General features: G+C 38.3%; 1 protein-coding gene across 16 annotated transcripts in view; it reads left to right on the forward strand.

Annotated features, from left to right (window-relative positions):
* The window catches only part of IPCEF1 (interaction protein for cytohesin exchange factors 1), a 189,420-nt gene that overhangs the window by 112,627 nt on the left and 58,634 nt on the right, over window positions 1-18,159 (forward strand). For 14 of the 16 annotated variants that reach the window (XM_082731399.1, XM_082731400.1, XM_082731404.1 and 11 more), the window contains one exon: window positions 622-791. In XM_082731399.1, coding sequence (XP_082587525.1) covers window positions 622-791 — 170 coding nt within the window. Of the gene's footprint in view, window positions 1-9; window positions 249-621; window positions 792-18,159 lie in introns of those variants that run through there. The other 2 variants (XM_082731397.1, XM_082731406.1) reach the window with 2 other exon arrangements.

Here is an 18,159-nt window from a genome sequence, read left to right on the forward strand (position 1 = left end):
ATCTCTTTTGTTTCTTTATCCCCTTCTTGTGTGCGTGAGGGTGGGTTTTCTGTCCGATGCCTTCTTTGGGGTCAGATTTTTGTCTATCTTAATGCTAATATCAGAAGGTGGATGACAGATTAAATTTTTGGTTATTTTTGGATCGATTTTAAGAAATGACGGCATGCTGTTCATTTGGATTAATCCCTCGTGGTATGTCAATAAAGCTTAGAAAAGCTGGCACTGAGTCGGGAAGTGGCTGTGTTTAGGTGGGCATTAACCCTTCTCCATCTATTGCATAATGACTGCTATTATTTTGAAAGGAGCTGTGTTAGGGCAATGATGTGCCTGCCAGCCTCACGATTTTAATTTTTTCAACTTATTCTTGTTGAATAATATTCTTAGACTAACACTTGCATTCTGGTCTCACTGTTTCTTTGGTCCTATCTTGTACCTTCTAAGCACCAAACGAATGAGTAAAAATAAAATAAAGAAATCAGTCTTTTTTTTTTTTTGCATTTACTTTGCCTGTGTCTTGGTAAAAAACCCAATTCCCAACAGGTAAATAATTAACAGTTACCGTTCGCTCTGTCACATAAACCAGGATAATATGTTACCTACCTCTTCATATAATTGTTGCAGGGTTCTTCACGATGAGTCGGAGGAGGATATCCTGTAAAGACCTGGGACATGCTGACTGCCAAGGGTGGCTGTATAAGAAAAAGGAAAAAGGAACTTTCCTGAGCAACAAATGGAAAAAGTTCTGGGTAGTGCTGAAGGGAACATCGCTATACTGGTACAGCAATCAAATGGTGAGTCTACTGTCTTCCTCTCCTTTTCAGCCGCCTTGACAAGGGTGGATTAAAGACCACTGAGGAGCAGGTGATCCCTATGGGGAAACACATTTTTTATTTCTGGGATTTGGAGCAGACCTAACAAACAAATAAGTTCTAGAAACCGTTCCTGATTCAAGAGATATGTAGGTTATTCTACTGTATTTTATGCAAGAGAAAAATCATCCTGCTTGACTCATCTTTTGTTGGAGAGGGATGTCCAAATTTATATCCTTCCTGAAGGAGGTTTTCAGTGTCTATTAATGTTACTATTCCATGACAAAATTGTACTCATTTCAGGATTTACATGGGCAGCACTTTATATGCAAACTTTGTGTTATTCAGATTTCTGTGAAAAAGGGCATGAGCTTTAAGACATATTAAGGGTGTAAATTGATTCAGTCCATAGAATGTATTTTCATTTCTCCTTCTTTACTATGTTTTCCTCTGCCCTTCTTTACTGAGTGAGTTGGTTTTAGACTCACTAACCTGCCCTGTGTTGCTGACTGTTGGCTCTTGTTCCTTGGCACGCTAAGTGATGGCATTAAAGAGGGATGATCAGACAACGCTTGATGAAAGTTGCCCAATTTATCTTTAATTAGCAGTACCCTTCTGTGGTCTGCTTCACAGGCTAGTTCTCTGTTGGGAAGGACTGGAAATAAAATTACTGTTAGAAGGTTTGCTGATCTTTCCTGGCTGGAAACATTTTAAGGACCATGATGTTGTTGAATATGGAATGAATAGGGACTTTTCATATAGGAATTCTCTCCACTAACCTCCATTAGGCAATTGCCGATCTCAGGAGAGCTAGAGTTTCTTTTGGGGTCTAGTGAAAATCAGCAATGGATGTCCTTTCATCAGTTAAGAGGAATTTACTGAGTGACTGCCCATAAGCCAGAACATTTTTTTTTTTTTTTTTTATGACGCCATACATCTAAAATGGCTTGTGGATGCCCATCTCTCAAGCAACAGAGCTTTAGATCATGTAACATCATGAATATAATATAAGTTCTGGGTATAGTTTGTGGGTAAGATTTTTAGTAGACAAATTTACATTCATTGACCATTAATAAGAAATTTATGTTACCCATGTGCTCCTAGGCACCTGTCCTGTAAAGGTTTGGTAAAACTGAACCCAAATCCAACTCCAGTGCTCTGGAATAAGCATTCTCCCTCCCACTCCCACACTTCTCTCTCTACAACCCCTTTCCAGCCCTGTTCTTAAGCTTATTGCTTTGGTTTCATCCTGTGAAAAACATGGTGTTTTGAGTTCATAAAAATGTATTTTTTTCGAGGCTCCTTTGAGCTTTAACAACTTTATTGAAGATTTGGGAGGGCTGTAAGAAAGGACCCCCTTGCAGGGTATGGGATGTCTTACTATGCGCCTTCTCTCCCTTCATTTCTTCTGGATGCATCCATCATCTCTTGTCTAATGTGGAGTAGTTTTATCCAGTCTAAGGCATTAAAGAGGGATGATCAGACAATGCTTGAAAAAAGTTGCCTAATTTATCTTTAATTAGCAGTACCCTTCTGTGGTCTGCTTCACAGGCTAGTTTTCTGTTGGGAAGGACTGGAAAGAAATAAAGTTATTGTGGGGCCGGGATCTCACTTTCTATCCTCAGGAATTGTTCCTAAAGGAACATAGCTTATTTCTTCAGAGGAATTAAGGTCAATATAAATTTCTTCCTCTTGTTTCGTATTATTTTGGACTTTCACTTTTGGGTAGTTGTGGTAAGTGATAATCTGAATCTTTTATAGAACAGGAGGACTTACTGATACACCTTCTAATACCCTCTGGGAATTTCTAGAGGCTGTTGGAAGGATTAGGTATTGATGGGGCATGGCACATCCATGGTAAGTAACAAACTCAGATATAAGTGTGTCATTAATTTTCTCAAATTATTCAACAAATATGTTCTGAGTGCTGTCTGTCTTCATGGAATTTAAAGGAAGACCCCTTTGATTCACATGGGTACAGATTTGGCCAATGCGGCTTCATTGTCTCATTTGTCTAAAGCTCTCTTCCAGGAGGAACTTAGAGGACAGTTACCTATTTGGGATGTTAGGAAACTCCTGCTTTCAGAGAGAACAGAAGTGTGGGCTGAGACAAGATTGGAAAAGAGGAAAAGGAAAGAATACCAGACACACTTAAGCACCCAGTTCTCACTTGCCTTCACTCAAATCTATAAAGCAATATTTGGGTAACAAATCATGCATTTAAATAGACTTAGATTAGCAACATTGAAGAGAGAATGAGTTTACTGTTATCTGGACTCGGAATTATCCTAATAAACTAGTGGTATGTAACAGAAGGACATTCCAACTCCTTAATTCTATGACTCTGTTATAGAAGAATTCTCTTTCTTTACACACACGCGTACACACACCCCCACAAGAGTGGGTGTGCATGCATACCCTGACATCTTAATTATATGTTTGTTATGGGGAAAAAAAGGCTACTCAATGAACACTTAATTAACAGTCATATTCCTGGTATCTGTGTGAATGTCAACTGTGAAATGAGAGCCAAACACATATCCTCAAGCTAAGAACATTTATTTACTTTCTGCCACCCAAGGAATTCAGATTCAACAAAGTAGCTCCCAAGTCACCTACACCTAATGAGCAAACTTCTCATTATTCTTCCTTCCCTATTCCTTATTCTTTCTTCCATGGCCTGATGCTGAGAGGTAATGGAGCCAATAGCCTCCCAGCAAGAACCACCTTTTATTGAATGCCTACCCTTATACCAAGGGATATTCTAGGTACCTTTCACACATGCTCTTTCTTCTCAGAAACACCCTCCGAGGTAGTAATGGTCGCCAAGTTGGGAAGGCTGAGATGCAGGAAGATTGTGTGCATAGCTCCCAAGAGACACAGGTAGTAAGGGGGGAAAACAGACCCCCTTGAGCTCCTTTTACTCCGCAGCCAGGCTTGTTGCCATTGGCCAGCCTGACCCCATGCAGACATTGGGATAAAAGACCCAGTAAGGTTCTGGGAGCAGCTCTAGAGGTGGAAGCTAGGGCAATTCTCAGATGAAAGTATCACGATTTCGTGGGACCCCTTTGTTTGTCTCTATTGGTCTGGGACACCTACCTGAGGAGAGGCGCCATCCTCCTCATCCTGGGCGCCTCTCTGTTGTACTGCTCCCCAGTGAGGGATGCCTGGAGTACCTTCTTCTTCATGACGCTTTGCTGCCTCAGACAGCCCCACCCGGATTTCCTTGAGAAAGGTCAAGTCCAGACACTCCTCTGCCATTTTCACACCCTGTATTACATGCTCAGAAAGTGCTATAGCACGCAAGAGTGCGTGGCAGGTCTTACAAAACCATATTTAAGTTGTGCAGCCATAAAAATTCAGACTGTTCACAGACCTGCATTTGCATTGCACAATTGTTTTCCCTTTCCCCTAGGATAAAGTATAATTTTCTTCCCTCACTTAGGAGAGTCTCCTGTACTGTATCTTTATTATTTTGCCCCCTGCCCCTTCACCACCTAACCTTCAGCTACAGAATTTAAAAAAAAAAAAAAAATCCCTTGTTAGCATCACATAGGCTGACATTCTCTTTAAGCCTCTGTGCACACGCTGTTGCTCTGCTCTGAAAATTGTCTATCTCCATGCTCAGAAGTCTTTCTTTCTCCCACAGAATCCCGCTGGCCTTCTTAATCAAATTTTAATTTAAGTAGCCTTTGTTCTACGTGGTCTTACTCTATCCTCTGACCCAAATCAGAGCGGCTCTGCCTGTTTCTGTAGCAGCATATACTTTTCTCAGTTTTATACTCCTCTTTCTCTTTTGCACATGTTTGTTAGGGTTACTGATTTCCATAATTGTTACTCTCTGTAGAGCAGGACCACAATTATATCATTAGTGCAGTGTCTGACACTTACTAGGCACTCAATTAATATTTGTTGATTTCATGAACTATCAGCATTTACATTCCCCCCTGGGACATGTGAGCAATGAGGTGGATAAAGACTGCTTTTGATGGAAAGTGATTTTCCAGTAAAGAGATTTCCACTTGTAATCTGGAAAATAAAAATACAGGAAAAAGTGCAATTTGAGATACACTAGAAGGGCTCCATGGTCCTAAGTGGGTCCCGTACATCTGCTCCCATTTGGGGACATTTTATGAGGGGCTATATATTTTTTCAAAAGATTTTTTTCTAACCATGTCCCCTGGTTGTAAACAAGGGTCTCTTGATCAGGATCATCAGACTCTGGGGGCGGAAACGTAGACAGAGAGATGGCAGGTGTCCCAGGGAAAGCCCCTGCACACTTGCACTTTACCTGAATATCAGGCACAACTGGAGAAGTTTGGGACCAACTTCTCATTGGCGAAGGAGAAGCAAAATTCTGAGTTACTGTTTTCCTTCAGGTGTGTCACTACAAATTAGTGACAAAATAAGTCCTTAAGATGTCATTACTTAGTTATTAAAACTGTCTTACTTTTTTAAGGTTTTAGATTTTCCCATTTTTGCTGTAACTTAGTTTTCTTTTCTGAGAATTCTTCATTAAAATCCTGCTTAGTTCCCTGGGAAAGGTATTTTGGATTTTATTTATACCCAGACAGATTATAAAGTAAATGCATATTATATAACCCATTTAAAATTAGTGAGGTTCTGAAATGTTTCTATTCAGAGAGCATTTACTCATCTCCGCGATGTATTTTCTTGCTTTATCCAGAGTGTGTGTGGACTGTTAAAATACATCAAGGGGACAAATACATTACGCTGTCATACGACTTGGATGCATTGCCTAAATAATTTAGGCTTTAATTAACAAAGCATAGTTTAATATTAGTTACAGAGAGTAGACTTAAAACATTTTCTTTTTAAGTGAACCTCGCATGAAAACTTTATCATCCATCCGCCGACTCACCCATCTAAGCCGCCCACCTACATATCCTTCTACTGGTATTATTGAGGTCTTAAGAATAATTTTGGCTAACGGTTGTAAATGCAATTGTAGGAATAAAAAACAAGAGTCTACATTTCTTCTACTAAGAGCTTCTAGACTAGTAGAGAAGAAAGAGCTATATAAATGACATAATCAAAGAAAGATTGGTTAAAAAAAATACTCTGAATTGAGCAGTACTGATGAATTCTATAAATTCTAGGGTTAGGAGAAATAGTCTGGGCCAAATGTGAGGGAGTTCTGTCACAGTGATTTTTTTTTTTTTTTAATCTCTGGAAGTTTCTCTTTCTCTCTCTTTTTGTCGTATCTAAAAGGTATGTTTTTCCTTTTTTTTTTTTTTAAAGAAAAAAAAGCATTTTCCAAGTTACGTGATTTCCTTGGTCGAAGATTTCCTTTATGAGGTAAACATAGTTTTTACCGATCCGAAAACATTATTTCTGTGCATTGCTGTGAATATAGAAAATTTTCAGGGAGAAGGTTCTCTTAGGATCTGCCTTGGAAGACAGCTTTTTTTTTTTTTCTTTTTTTCTTTTTTTCCCTCCAGGGAAGAAGAGTAGGGGGTTGGGCATTCCAGTTGGGAGACTATGTGAACAAAGGAATGAAAATATAAATGAACAGTGCCAACCCACTGTGTGGAGCATTATATTGAATTCCCATAACCTAGCAAGACAAATATTATTATTCCCATTTTTCAAGGGAGTTTACTGACGCTTAGGGAATTTAAGTAACTTGCTCAAAGTCCTATAAGCAATAAATGGCAGAGCTGAGATTAAAAAACATGATCTGCCGATACCAAGGCCAGGCTCTTTTCCCTGGGCTTCTTGGTGTCCCCCCTGAGAGGTGTGACAGGGCCAGTACATGAAGGCATCATATGCACCGTGCAGGAATGTGGATTTGGTCCAGTAGATAATAGGGAGCCATTGAAGGTTCTTGAATCTGAAAATGATCTAATGATATTAGCAATTGAAAATACTAACCTAGCAATAGTAAATGAGATGTATGGAGAATAAAGGAGCTTCCGGAAGGTCAGTTAAATATGACAAAATGTAGGCACTGAGATGGGAACTCCTAGACTGTAGTAGACACAGTAAAAATGTGGGACATGTGTAACATTAAGAAATGGCAAAGTCTGTTGAGTGCTTGGATGTAAGACACAAAACGTTTGAGGCTATAATAAGAATGATTCCAAGTTTTGGAGCCTGGGAGTTTGAGAAAATAATATAAAAGCTGAGGGAGGAAGAAGATGGTTAAAAATGTGAATTTCCTTTAGACTCATTGTCTTTTACTGTTTTGGTCTTTTACTGTTTCTTTTAGTTTTGTACATTCTTTGTATAAAATTATTAGAAACCCGTATTATTTGTAGTTCAGTAACTGTTCATTGATTTCATTTGTTTTATTGCATCAACAATCAAGGGAGGCTTGGGGCTCCCGGACTTCACCTAGAAGAGGTGAATCGACCAACTTTTTATCTCATGAGGACTGAAGAGGTTTGAGGTCAATATCTGTTTAATACATATTATGCAGACTTTTCAGTTTTTGAGACTCCAGTCTGCCTGCCCAGCAGTGACCTGCTTCCTCTCTCACCATCTGAATGGTTTCACATGCCTGTGAGTGCAAGCAATTGGGTCTGTATCATGTATTTTTCTTCTTTAGCTGCATGTACACTGCATGTGAATTTTGGAGGAAGGGATTTTTCTTGGAGTCAGTTTTATGAGAATCTCTATAGCAAAGATCTAATCAGTTTTTAGATTAGGTAGAATTTACTTTTGCAGAAAATGATACTTGAAAGCCAGAGTTTCTCTTTCTGTGAGACAACTCTTCTGGAAGTTTCAGTGAATGTGAAGTGTCTTTCTTTCAGATAAGAAAAATGAATGAGTTTATTTTCCCTTGGGAAAACCACACTGAAGTCTTCTGCACCTTTGATTAGCAATTACCTATTAGCATAGATCCTGGAAAAATGTCTGCATGAGCTTGCCATAGATTGGAAAAAATTTCTGAGGAATTTTATGAATACTTCAATCAGAGCTTATTATATTCTTTTTTTTTTTTTTTTTGTTCTTTCACCAACTACAGTGTAAACAGCTAAAGGTATATTCTTTACCTTTCTCATTTAAACTGTGTCACTAGAGCCTAGAACTGGTAGGCACAGAGTGGGGACCAATATTTTTTGAGTGAATTACTTATTATATTGCTTAATCATCAGTTAGTTATATAAAGCAATGACTCAAAGCATTATTGAGCATCTTATGTTTTTATATCAAAAACTTATGTTAATTATACCAAAATGAGATACTTTATTAATAATGAGCCTCTAATTTATTTGAGCTTCATTTATTGTTAGTCAACAACCAAATTCTGAGTGTATCCTGAACAAAATTCCAATATTTAAAAATGTTTCTTCAGAGAAGGTAATTCAGACTAATGGTGTAAAATTGATGAACTCTTTGCCAGTATATGTTCCTAGAGTTCCTAGAGTGCCCCAAAGTGGAAATTGGAAGGTGTAATACTGACACAGGGCAACATAGGATGTTTTAGCTGCTGTAAGTGAGCAGTTTACCTCAGGGTGATCACTCATGGGTGAGGATTGTTTACGTACCACTCGAAAATCTGAATGTAAGAATAATTGAGGACATTTTGAATTCTGTTACTTCCCTTGTTAAAATTTCATGTATGGGGTGCCTGGGTGGCTCAGTGGGTTAAAGCCTCTGCCTTCGGCTCAGGTCATGATCCCAGGGTCCTGGGCTCTCTGCTCAGCGGGGAGTCTGCTTCCCCCCAATCTCTCTGCCTGTCTCTCTGCCTACTTGTGATCTCTGTCTGTCAAATAAGTAAATAAAATCTTAAAAAAAAAATTTCAGGCATGTGGGAAAGATCTTTAAAGGGGACTTTGGTTTAATTTATTTATTGTCTCTGATGCTGTCTATTGTTGTGTGCTAACATTCATTTTCCTTCATAGGTCCCAGAATGGATTTCTAGAACAATGGTCTTACATTAAAGCTTTAGGATCAGCTCAGTCTATACTTGGGGCAGGCTGTTTTTAATAACTTCTTGTTGCTCAACTCATATGACGTGGGAACAATGACTTGTGTTGGCAATATGATGCTCCTTAAAAATCTTTCCTAACTTTACATAATCAATTGTGAAACACCAAGACTGTGAAATCCTTTGTTTCTTTTGTCTTGTTCTCAGGAAACAGTGATATGATTGGGCACTGCCAGTTTGGAAAAGGATACCAGACTTAATGGTGTAGGTTGGATTGTAGGAGAGGACCATCCCCTTAGCTCACAGCACTGGCTGGTATGCTCATTCAGGGGATGCGGCACTGTCCCTCCTCATAGGACTTCTGCATACATCTCCACACCTTCTCTCTGTTTTACTTGCTCTGTTTTTGATACAATCCATCTTCTTGCTTGTTGGAAATTTAAATTAATTTCAAAAGTGCTTAAAAATCCTATAGAATAATATGTGTTCATTTAGAAAAATTAGAAAATAAAATTAAGCAAAATAAAAAAAGAGAGATAAGGAGGCAAACAGAAAGAAATAAATGAATTAAGATAGTTTATTCACTTAAATGAATCACAGACTTACCACTTTCAGCTGATCACTTAAACATTTTGGTGTATATGTTTCCAATATTTTTCTAAGTTTTCCATATTTTTCTAAGTTTTCCAAAAATAAAATGACACTACGTATAATATTGTAATGATTTTCTTGCTAATCAATTTATTATCAATATGTGTTCATGTCAGCATATATATATATATATATATATATATATATATACACATCACTTCCAATAGCTGTAATACATATAGTTATACAGTAGTTAATTTACCAATTCGTAAGTTTTAAAATCAGAAATGCCTCTTATCCTAAAACTTCTTAAAATAGCCATCAGGTGATGGAATACATAAGCACACATATACTAACTTAAAAATAAAGTTATCTATATTTTTAACTTACATGTATATGTATGTTTATATAGCTTTTAGTATGTGTGTAAATATTAGTATCTGTATAAATATATTGATATATGTATGTGTATATGACTCTTAAATTCCTTTAAGCAAGCAGCAGAAAGGTAGATTTCACCACATGGTGTAAGGCAAAACATGACCTGGCTTTTAGTCTTGCAGTTTCTTACAAAGTGGGGTACTCCTAGGTCAGTGATGTTACTCTCTATGGATCCGTTTTCTTACAAGTACTCTTTGACCAAGCACAATATCTTTACATAATTCAGAGCAACTTTTAGAAGATGAAAGGCACTAGAAAAGACATAAAGAAATCAAAAGAATATGCAAAGAAAGACAATTTTATATATGCTTAGGTGAAATGTGTTTGCATGATACCATGATTTAGGGTTGTAAAAGAATTGGGCTAAGGGTTTTTAGACACTGGAAATGGTTTCTTCTGTCAAGAATGGCGTATCTTGTGCTGGAGATTCTAAAAAATGCTCTACTAACTCTGTGTAAAAGTTGATTTTGAGATATAAAACAGAGGCATGATCTAGAAGGCCCTGGAGGATTTTTCAGCTCAGTGGAGGAAGAATTCAGGTAATACATGATTTTGTGGTGAGGCTTGTATGCATTTCCTAAGCAATAGCATGACACATGGCCCATGGGACGAGCTGAACTTTTGTTACAGCTGAGGATTTTCCTGAGAAGTCATTATTTGCAGATTTATCGTCCCTATGGAGCAAGCTTTTTTAAGGGCCAAGGACCCAGCTGCTTCTACAGAATAGCTTATTGATGAGCTCATCTGTCATTGTGCTGCTGTGTTTGGTCCCCCTTAGAGCACATTTCAGGAACATTTCAAAAGGAAACTATGCAGTGGAAATTTAAAAAAAAATTGACTATATATTTTTAAAGATTTTATTTATTTATTTGAGAGAGAGAGCAAGAGCAAGGGAGAGGGGTAGAGAGGGAAGCAGACTCCCCGCTGAGCAGGGAGCCCAGCCTGGGGCTCAATCCCAGGACCCTGAGATCATGACCTAGCCAAAGGCAGAGACTTAACTGACTGAGCCACCCAGACACTTCTAAAATACTGAACATTTTTTAAAGGAGTCAGAATTTAGGAGAACATGTCTGAAACAACGTCTTCAAAAAAGACACAGGAAATAACATGCTATTGTCAATGATGTCCATGGACGCGGAGTCAGGAGGACAGGTTCTACCCTGATGCTGTAGCTAGTTAATAACACTTGAAGCAAACTGCCTGTTCTCTCTGCACCTTTTTCCTTTTCTGGCTCTTCCCTGCGAAAGAGACAGTGCTCATTAACAACATGTTTTTTTTTATTTTCTTTATTTTCATTTATTTAAATCCAACTAGCCAAAAAATAGTACATCATTAGTTTCAGATGCAGAGTCCAACAATTCACCAGTTGCATAAAACATCCAGTGCTCATCACATCATGTGCCCTTCTTTTTTTTTTTTTTAATTTTTTATTTTTTATAAACATATATTTTTATCCCCAGGGGTACAGGTCTGTGAATCACCAGGTTTACACACTTCACAGCACTCACCAAAGTACATACCCTCCCCAATGTCCATAATCCCAACCCCTTCTCCCAACCCCCCTCCCCCCAGCAACCCTCAGTTTGTTTTGTGAGATTAAGAGTCACTTATGGTTTGTCTCCCTCCCAATCCCATTTTGTTTCATTGATTCTTCTCCTACCCACTTAAGCCCCCATGTTGCATCACCACTTCCAATAGCCAAACTATGGAAAGAACCTAGATGTCCATCCACAGATGAATGGATCAAGAAGATGTGGTATATATACACAATGGAATACTATGCAGCCATCAAAAGAAATGAAATCTTGCCATTTGCGACAACATGGATGGAACTAGAGCGTATCATGCTTAGCGAAATAAGTCAAGCAGAGAAAGACAACTATCATATGATCTCCCTGATATGAGGAAGTGGTGATGCAACATTAACAACATGTTAACCATGATTCTCATACTTTTAGTCTTCTGAAGATTATCATGGTAAATGCATTTCCGTTACTGAAAAATAACAAGTTTTGCAGTAGTATATTTAAAAAAAGGTTTTAAATTTATTTCTTGTTTTTGAAGACTTGTAGTGAAATACACATAACAGGAAATTTCCCATTAAACACTTCTGTGGATGTAGTTCACTGGCAAGGAGTATATTCACATTAATGTACAACTGTCTCCGGAACTCTCTTCGTCTTACAAAACTAAAACTCTGTATTCAGGAAACAGTAATTCCCCTTCTCTCCTTTCCTCCATCCCTTACAAGCACCATTCTACTTTCTCTGTGCCTTTGACTACTCCAGTATCTTGGAGTACTGGAGTAGGCAAATGAGTGGAATCACACAGTGTTTGCCCTCCTGTGACTGGTTTATTTCACTCAGCGTAATTAATGTCTGCAAGGCTCTGCATGTTGTGGCTTGGCTCAGATTTTCCTTTCTTTCTAAGGCTGGAATTCCATTGTATGTGCATACCACATTTTGTTTATCTATTCGTGTCTGTTGATGGACACTTTGGGTTGGGTCCACCTTTCAGCTGCTATAGACATTAGTGTACAAATATCTGTTTGAAGCCTTGCTTTCAGTTTTTTTTTTTTTTTTTTTTTTTTTGGTTCTGTTCCCAGGAGTGGGATTGCTGGATCATAGGGTAGTTCTATCTTTAATTTTTTAAGGAACTGGCACACTGTTTGCTATAGAGGCTGCACTATTTTACATTCTCCAGTACTGTACAAGGGTTCCCATTTCTCTACAACCTCAATAGCAATTGTCATTTTCTGTTATTTATATTTTTTGGTTTTAATTTTTTTTACCTTTTAAAGATTTACTTATGTATTTGAGAGAGAGCATGTGGGGGGGGGGAAGGGCAGAGGGAGAAGGACAAAAGAGAATCTAAAGCAGACTCTACACTGAGTGTGGAGTCGGATCTCACAACCCTGAGATCATGACCTGAACCAAAATCAAGAGTCGGATGCTTAGCTGAGTCACCCAGGTGCCCCCTGTTTTACCTTTTTAATAATTTTTTTATAGTAGCCATTCTTTAAAAAAATTACTTTTTATTGTGTCAAATATTATCTCATTGTAGTTTTTTTTTTAAAGATTTTATTTATTTATTTGACAGAGATCACAAGCAGGCAGAGAGGCAGGCAGAGAGAGAGGAAGGGAAGCAGACTCCCTGCTGAGCAGAGATCTCGATGTGGGGCTCGATCCCAGGACCCTGAGATCATGACCTGAGCTGAAGGGAGAGGCTTTAACCCACTGAGCCACCCAGGTGCTCCCTCTTTGTAGTTTTGATTTGCATTTCCCTAGTGATTATTAACCTTGACCATCTTTTCATATTCTTTTTGGCCATGTGTACATCCTGTTTGGAGAAATCTCTTTTCCCATTTTTCCTCCGTTCTTTTTTTCTTCTTTCCTTCTTCCTTTCCTCTCTTCCTCTCTTTCTCTCTCTCTTTCTTTCTTTCTCTTTCTCTCTCTCTCTCTTTCTTTCCAAGACACCAGTCTTGTGTAGGTGGAAATTATTTCTAGGGTTTTAAGCCTTCTGAAAAGTGAGAGATGATGTGGACAGAGCCAGATCATGAAGGGCCTGTGTGCTCAGCATTTTATATTACAGAGAACAATAATACAAGACTCTTTTATATGGTAAAGTTTCTGTCTTAAATGTTTTTCAAATGATATTGCAGAAGGCAATGACTATCTTCATCAGTCAGACTACCAGAAAGTTCACTAGTAACTCAGTTTCTTTTAAACTATGATTCCATAAAAAGAAAATGGAAGAATATAGTAAGAATGTTAACTAGGAGACCTGATTCACAAATCACAGGAGAATGCCAGTCACTTCTTGTTCACCACTGAAATGTTACCTAATACTATATAGTGAGGTAGTCTTGGCCTTGGGTGGTACTTAGGAAGAAATAATGAAGAGGGATTATGGCACCAAGAGTTGGGCTGTTCATGAGTAGGAACCATGAGTAGAAACACTTCTGTGAGAGAAACGGCATCCTGTTTTAGATTGCCCAGAAGCAGGCCCTGAGATGGGGGTTTGGGTACATGTAGTATATTTGGGAAGTAACATTAGAAATACTTGGAAAGGGAACGGGGAAGTGGGACAGGGTGGAAAGTTAGCTGGTAAAACTCTCCTTTGTGGGCAAATTATGACCAGGGAACTGAAGTCCAGTTCTGCTGGGGAACTCTGAGAGACTTTAGAAAACATGCATCTCCGAGTTTGCCCCCACAAGGGCCCCCACAGGGGGCCGGGAGCTGGGGATATTTAAACACCAAGTCCCATCAGTCATAGCTGGACGGCTCATCATGAGGCTAGTGCTTCCTGCGCAGTCATGAACGTCTGGTCAACCTGGCTTGGCGGTAAGGAGAGGGGCATGTGGCTGGCTTTGCCGCAGCATCTGCTACCAGCCGTCTGTGGTCTGCTTCCTTCCGAGGACTGTCTCTCCTCTTCAGAGCATCTCCTCTTCAGACCCATCACGATGATCGCCGGCAAAGCTTCAGTCCACTTCTATAATTCAGGCTGGGAATGTGTGGGTTCTGTAGGAAATCGGGCCTTGCAGTTTCTTAATTAAACACAGCTACCTAATGTTTTCTCTGTGGAATATCTACTTCTAGGCATTTGTAAGAAGAGTCTCTTTGGATCAGAATCTCCTTATATTCATAGGGTAATGTTAGATAAACTGAAATGCAATAATATATATATATATTTTTAAAGATTTTATTTATTTATTTGACAGACAGAGATCACAAGTAGGCAGAGAGGCAGGCAGAGAGAGAGGAGGAAGCAGGCTCCCTGCTGAGTAGAGAGCCCGATGTGGGACTCGATCCCAGGACCCTGAGATCATGACCTGAGCCGAAGGCAGCGGCTTAACCCACTGAGCCACCCAGTCGCCCCTGAAATGCAATAATATTTTAACAAAAACATAACCTAGGTAATGTATAGAGGATCTAATGAACTTGCTAGCATTATGGCTGTCCAAAGAATTAAAAAATTTTTTTTAAAGAATATTTATTTATTTCTTTATTTGTTTATTTATTTATAGAACGAGTTGGGGCAGGAGCAGAGGGAGAGGGAGACAGCGAATCCCAAGCAGACTCTGTGCTGTGGGGCTTGAGGCAGGGCTGAATTCCAGGACCCTGAGATCATGACCTGAGCTAAAATCACGAGTCACATGTTTAACCAACTGAGCCACCCAGGAGCAGGAGCCCCTAAAGTATTTTTTACAGTGGTTAATCTGATGCAAAGAAGACAAGGGAGAGCTAAGACATAGAGATAGTTATTCAGATGGTCAGCTGCCAATGGACAGAATAAAAACTTATTTTACTTCATCTTTTTTCTTTCTGGATCATTCTTTATCTTTTCTTTCTATTCCTTTTCCCCATTCTTATCATTGATGCCTGGGAATTAATGGCAATAGAATCTTAAATTTCTTTTATCACTCTGCCTCCTTCTTAACTCTAGTTGGCCTCTACCTGGCTGTATCTGCTTTCTCGTCCTGACCCAAGAGATCGCATGCTCTAATTAAGATCAGATCATCAGTGGCTTTCCTTGAAATATTCCAATTCTAAATCTGGGATTCTTCTTCGTGTGTTTGTTGACTGTAGATTCTCTTCTATTTTAGCTCCTGCTTGAAACTGTTCTATCTCCTATTTAGAATTAGTTAACTGATTTCTGGGTTCTAGTCTGAGTACCGTTTCTTTAACAATAACCCCATAACTTTCCCATTTATGATGCTCACCTAGTTTGGTGGCGAGATTAAAAACTGATCAGTTTCATAAATTCTGGTGTCCAGTTGTGGTCATTTCCCTCTGCTGGCTATGACGGTAGTACCTCAAGGGCATTGGGGGGAATCAGTAAATGTGAGCTCTTATTGGATATTTTTCAAGTTTGTCATGTTTCTTAACGGGATTTCAGGCTTCGTCACTGTCAGGCATGCTTACCATATCTAGAAGAGAGGAAGACAATACAAAGGCATACATTTTTTCTTGCTTCCCTTGCAGTGCTTGTCACAGCCCGGTGCTAATAAGCTCAGCTCTCGGCCTGTAGGTCCAGGTAACAGTTCAGAACGTGCATGCATTTCCTTTTGTGAAAGGAAGAGGGAGATGAGCTGCTTATCAGAACAGAGCAGCGCAGTGGCCTCTAACACAGGCAGAGAATAAAGGAGCCTTTGGGTGCTGTGCAGTTCTTTTGTGTGTATGGGGGGGGATGTTGGAAAAAACTACTTAAAACTATCTAAAAAAAATAGCAGTGTCTCTACTGAATGTCCTCAGCCTATTTCCACAACTATGTATCGTCAAAATTCTGGGCTCTTAAGGTTTCTTGGAGTAGTTATTATAATTTGGGGGGGGGGCAACATCACCATGTTTAGATTCAGTTAGGTTCATTTGTTTTTTAGGACTTGCTTCATTAAAAATTTTTTTTTTTCAAAAAATAGAAATCACCCGCCTAATTCCAAAGTCAAAACTATGCAACAAATTTCAAGCAGATAAGTCTTGCTCTCCTTCCTATTTCTCTACCCTCTTTTCTCCCTCCTTTTGTGTTTGCATTTCCTGAATGGTTTCCTTCTACAAATACAAGCATGCATATATGCAGAGGCATATCCTATCTCTTTTCGTACATAAAATACATATATATGTACAAATATATAGGAATATACCTATTCATTGCCTATGGATGTCACATTGTATTCAACAGTCTCCTGATGATACACATTTGGATTCTTTTGTTATTGCAAAGAACTTTATCATGCACATGCTACTACACATATTTATTTAGGACAGATCCTAGAAGTTGTATTTCTGGGTCAGAGGGTAATGCTGTTTTGCCAGTTACTGACCAGTGTCCTTCCATTGGGCTATGTTCTGCTTCACCACCAGCCATGTATGAGAATGACTGCTCCTCTGTAGAGCTAGAGCTTTCATAATTGACTGTAGGTCCTCTTTTCTTTTCCTCCACATTGGTTTGCATTTTAGAGACTATAATCCAGATTTCTATAGTGGTCATCAGTCTGTGTGTACCCTGAGAGTTAGGAACAACTGTTCAGGATAACATGAGAAAGTATGGCTCAGCTTAGAGTTTAGATTTTGCTTGTTTCCAGCATGCTGGGGGTTTCAGGGCTGAACTGAGCAAACCATGGGTTTATGTGGAGAAAATGGAGTTTTGCAGCTTCTCCTGATTCTGATAGTCACTGGATAACCTCCCTTACGTTTATTTTAACTCATTACAAGAATATTAAACACATGTTCAAATGTAAACACAAAAACATCTTACAAAGAAACAGTTTTTTCCTAAACTATTTTTTTCCCCTTTGATTTAAATTTCTATTCATTTAAAGACCCACAATTTATTTAATATCAGGTTTTGGGCGGAAATGAGACACTAAAAATACATATAGATTCTAAGGTACCTTTTGATTTCAGATTTACTGCAGTGTAAAAAAACAGGTTTCTTAGAATCAGGGAACTATGATTCCATCGAGAATAGAGAGATAATTATACTTTTTATTTTTAACCGTGAAACATATAACAGTTTTCTATATCACACTTCCTTTGTTTCTGATTTGGTCTTCTTTAACCTACTTACTCTGGAATACATATATATATATATATATATACATATATATCACTCTTATTTTTCTAGGTCTATCCTTCTACCTTTCTGATATCTGTAGATACTTGTGAGGTGATTTTGTCTATTTTGAAAAGTATTTGTAATGTGAAAGAGTCAAACATTATCGATGACAGTGGATATTGATGTTTGCATTTAAATATTAAAATTTGATGCCCCATTTCAATTAATTTTCAAAAATATGTCCAAAGTGTGGCAAATTCTATATAAAATATCTTTGTCTCTAAAATTCCTATAGTCCAAAACTGAAGCCATAATTTAGCTTAAGTTATAGAATATGGGAAATAGTAAACCAATTTTGCCTAAAGTTTGAACTAATCGTATTGAGTCACCAATGGAAACATCTGAGACCTCATATTTGCCTTCTTTCAAGTTTTACTGATACCCAAAGAGAAGGGAGTTCACTATGGCTTTCTATTCCCCAAACTTTCCTTGCATCTTGTATTTTTAAAAACAGTTCCATTGAAAGATATGTGACAGATCATAAGATTCACCCTATTAAAATTTACAATTTAATAGTTTTTGGTAAATTTACTGAGTGATGAAGCTATCATAATGAATCAGTTTTAAATAATTTTCATGACATCAATAAAACCCTTCATGCCCATTTACAGTTAATTTTCATTTCCAACCGTGACTCCAGTCAAGCCCACTATGTGCCTTCTCTCTACATTCACATAAAGGAATCCTACAGTAATATGTGGTTTCTTATTTCTGGCTTTCAGTCAGCATCATGTTTTCAAGGTTCATCCATCTTTTACCAAGCGTCGATAGTTCACTACACAATATTCCATTGTATGAGTAGACCAC

The sequence above is a fragment of the Mustela nivalis genome, assembly GCF_964662115.1.
Source record: "Mustela nivalis genome assembly, chromosome: 5".
NCBI lineage: Eukaryota > Metazoa > Chordata > Mammalia > Carnivora > Mustelidae > Mustela > Mustela nivalis.